The sequence below is a fragment of the Rhea americana genome, unplaced genomic scaffold (assembly GCF_003343005.1).
Source record: "Rhea americana isolate MKP2758 unplaced genomic scaffold, rheAme1 scaffold_106, whole genome shotgun sequence".
NCBI lineage: Eukaryota > Metazoa > Chordata > Aves > Rheiformes > Rheidae > Rhea > Rhea americana.
In genome coordinates this window covers 1,427,298-1,430,612 of record NW_028185106.1, presented here as the reverse complement: position 1 = coordinate 1,430,612, position 3,315 = coordinate 1,427,298, and the positions used below count along the sequence as shown (strand labels likewise).

The 3,315-nt window shown below is 56.0% G+C and overlaps 1 protein-coding gene across 1 annotated transcript in view; it reads right to left on the bottom strand.

Annotated features, from left to right (window-relative positions):
• Positions 1–2,968: 2,968 nt before the first annotated feature.
• NEUROG2 (neurogenin 2) overlaps positions 2,969–3,315 on the bottom strand; it is a 2,393-nt gene continuing 2,046 nt past the window's right edge. The window contains exon 3 of the mRNA XM_085309461.1: positions 2,969–3,315. Coding sequence (XP_085165587.1) covers positions 2,969–3,315 — 347 coding nt within the window.

The following is a 3,315-nucleotide window of genomic DNA, read 5'->3' as shown; positions in this document are numbered from 1 at the left end:
CCCCCCCGCCAAGTGACAAGCTGCAGCTCCCTGGGGCCTGCATCTCTGCAGCTCGCTGGACACATCACCGCGTGTGCAAGCCGGTGGCTTCGAAGCTTATGAATTAACATTTTTTTTTTCCATGCGCTTGGCCACATGCATTGCTATAAATACCCAGCTGCAGGAGGAAACCCTGTGCTTGCGGCTCCCAGGCTCCCGGCATGGCAGCTAGCGCGCCCATTCGTGTGCAGGGTTGTTCTCCCTACGTGTAAAGCAAGGTCAGGTAAAGCAGGTACTTTCTACTGGTTAGCAGCACATATGCACATCAATTATATTCATCACCACAGAGACAGACAGAGACAGACAGAGACCTCAGTTCAGTGCTGCCACGATTAAACCATCCCTGTCCCCCGACACGTGCGGCTGCGTGGCATCACCCGCGCTGGCCAGAGGGGACCGGTTTGGCACAGCCCCGCAGACCTCCTCGCCGGGGCGGCCCCCGGGGAGGGTTCCTCAGCACTCGCCTCCCGCGGGCCTCCTGCACGCCGGTGCTGGGAGAAACRCGAGGCCTCTCGTATATGAAATTATTTTGGGGTAGGTTTTCGTTGCCAAAAAGTGTTGCATTTCTTTAAATTCGCTGCATAGCTCCTTATGGAAATAAGATTTAACTGCTTAAAACCCCAGACGACCGGCCMTTTCCATTGAGCCCACCTTGTGCAGCAGCTCACGCACCCAGTTTTGAAAAATAGCCCCTGCGTGCGGAGCTGCCCAGCGCACCCCAGCTCCGGCGGCGACGTGCCGGCGTGCAGCTCGGTGCCGCCTCGCACCCTCCCGGCCGCCCGTGCGGCCCAAGGGGCCGCAGCAAAGCCGTGGTTATGCAAATAGGCCCGCGTTTGCTTTTTTCTTTTTCTTTTTTCTTTTTCTTTTCCCCTTTTTCCCCAGGAATTATTTATCACACAATACCCCCCCGCCAGCGGGGAAACAATAGCTCGGGCCGGACAGCTCTGCTCGCCCGAGGCGGCGGGGAGGGGGGCGAAGCCCRCGCGTTTTATTGGCCTAACCTAATTTCACTAATTCTCTTTTCACATGTTTTTCTTTTATTTTTTTTCTTCCCCCTTTTTCTCCCCCCCYCTTTGGGGAACGTCGCCCTAAGGGCCGGGTTTCACGCTCCCAGGATCTGGGGGCACCGAGCAGATTAATGCGCCGCACATTTTATTTAATTAATACATTCAGGCGCCTCCGCTGGTTTTTAATGCTTTCCAGGTGTTTGTCCCCAGCAGTGAGCGGGGGCTCCCCGCACGGGGGGTGGGGGCCACGATGTGCCGGAGGCCTCGAGGCACCGGCCGCCCCGGGCAGCCCCTCCRCTCCCCTCCGTGGCAGCACCTGCGGCGCAAAGGAATAAAATGAAGGGACGGCACCTCGCTGCACCGTTTCTGGAGGTTATTGCTTGGGCTTTATTTATTTATGTGTTTGTTTGTTTGTGTATGTATTTATTTATTTTTGGACAGAAGGGATGAGTTTGCAGGGAGGGATGCTCTGAGGGGGAGCCACACACTTTTTTTTTTGAGTTTGTACCCTCAAGTCCGTGTGCCTCAGGCATCATTACGGCGAAGAAGTATTTTAAGCCGTTTCTCTGCCCAACGTTAAAATGCATTTGCTGTACTACACGTTCTGTTCTGAGAGGCAAAAGTAAGCAATATCAGCAAATTTCTGCCAAATTCAAAAAACGATGATGCTTCGCACAAGAGCTGTAGTGGCTTTCCTGGCTGTGCTGCAGGAGAAACTGAGCAACGAGAAGGAGCCAGCCCCAGTGGGGACTCGGGCTGGCTTCGGGGCGCGCGCAACACCCCTGCCGCTTTCTGGGAACCCTTCCCGAAGCTTTGAGGATTTGCTTCGGTGGAAAAAGCGAGCACTTCTCCGTCCATTTCTCTCTCAACACCTTTGCACCTAAAGACAGTGCCCCCCACCACCACGCACTGGGGCTAACCTGGCATCCCAAATTGGAGTCCAGCTTTGTTCCTTCTGCAGAAAAGGGATTTTTTTAAAGAAAAAAGAAAGAAAGAAAGAAAAAGAAGCAAAGCAAAGTTTTGGAAATGAAAACATCCATGAGGCTCCTGGAAAGCAGACGCGCCCCGAGGTCTCCGCGCACCACCAGAGCGCACGCCTGCTTGGTTTCCACTTCGCAGCAATTGCGTCTRAGGGCGCGCTGATCCGCCTGGCCAGGTAGGCGCGAGCGGCCCGCCACCGCCACCGCGAGCGCAGCAAGGCGGTCGGCCTGGCTTGGCCCGGACGCTCGCCGGCCCCCGGCGCCTCGCTCGTGGGAGCTGCACAGAGCCCGACAGCTGGCACGCAGACCAGCCCAGCCGAAGCAGCAAACACACACGGCTAGGAAAATTAGATATTTTATTTATATTTTATGACGAGAACAATCCCTTTGCTCTTCAGCTGTAAATACATACTAGAATAAACTCTGTAAATTATACAAAAAAATACATATTTTTCCATGAAATCTTTCTTTATAATAAATAAATGTGAACACGTGTGTGGCTGATCGCTGTAATGTCCCGTGTCTGTGTAGGTTTTCAGTCTGTTGATTTATTTTTAATCTCCTGAAAGAAGGGGGGAGTTCCTCGTCCCCTTAAAGGTCGAAATAAATAATGCATGAAGAGGTCCTCCCGCCCACCCCAAACCCCCGCTTCCCCCTAACAATTTTTTTTCCCCTCCTTTTGATAGAGGAGTTCAGCCTAAATTTCCACGCTTGCATTCAGCCCTCACAAAGCCTACAAATTATACAATGACTTCTAACCCGGACCCCTAACAAAACGACTTTTCCAAAAAAAAAAAAAAAGAAGAAGAAGAAGAAAGAAAGAAAAGAAAAAGAAAGGGAGAAAAAGAAAGGACCCCCCCCCCCTTTTCTTCGTCTCCCCCCGCCGCCGGCCCGCTCCGAGCCGCACGGCGCGGCCGGGCAAAGTGCACGTCGGGGCGGCGGCTAGAGGCGGCGGCGCGGCGGCGGGGCGCAGCGGCCGCCCCAGCCCTCGGGCTCCGAGGCGGAGCCGGCGGGGCTGCCGGGCGATAAAGTGCAGGCGTAGGGCGAGGCGGAGGGCGCGGGGCTGGCGGCGCCGCCGCTCCAGGAGGAGGCGGGCGAGGGGCTGCCGTCGGGGCCCGGCGGGCCGAGGCGGGCGGCGCCGGCCAGGCGCAGCGTCTCGGTGAGCGCCCAGATGTAGTTGTGGGCGAAGCGGAGCGTCTCGATCTTGGTGAGCCGCGCGTCCTCGGGGAAGGTGGGCAGCACGTCGCGCAGCGCGTCCAGCGCCGCGTTGAGGTGGTGCATGCGGTTGC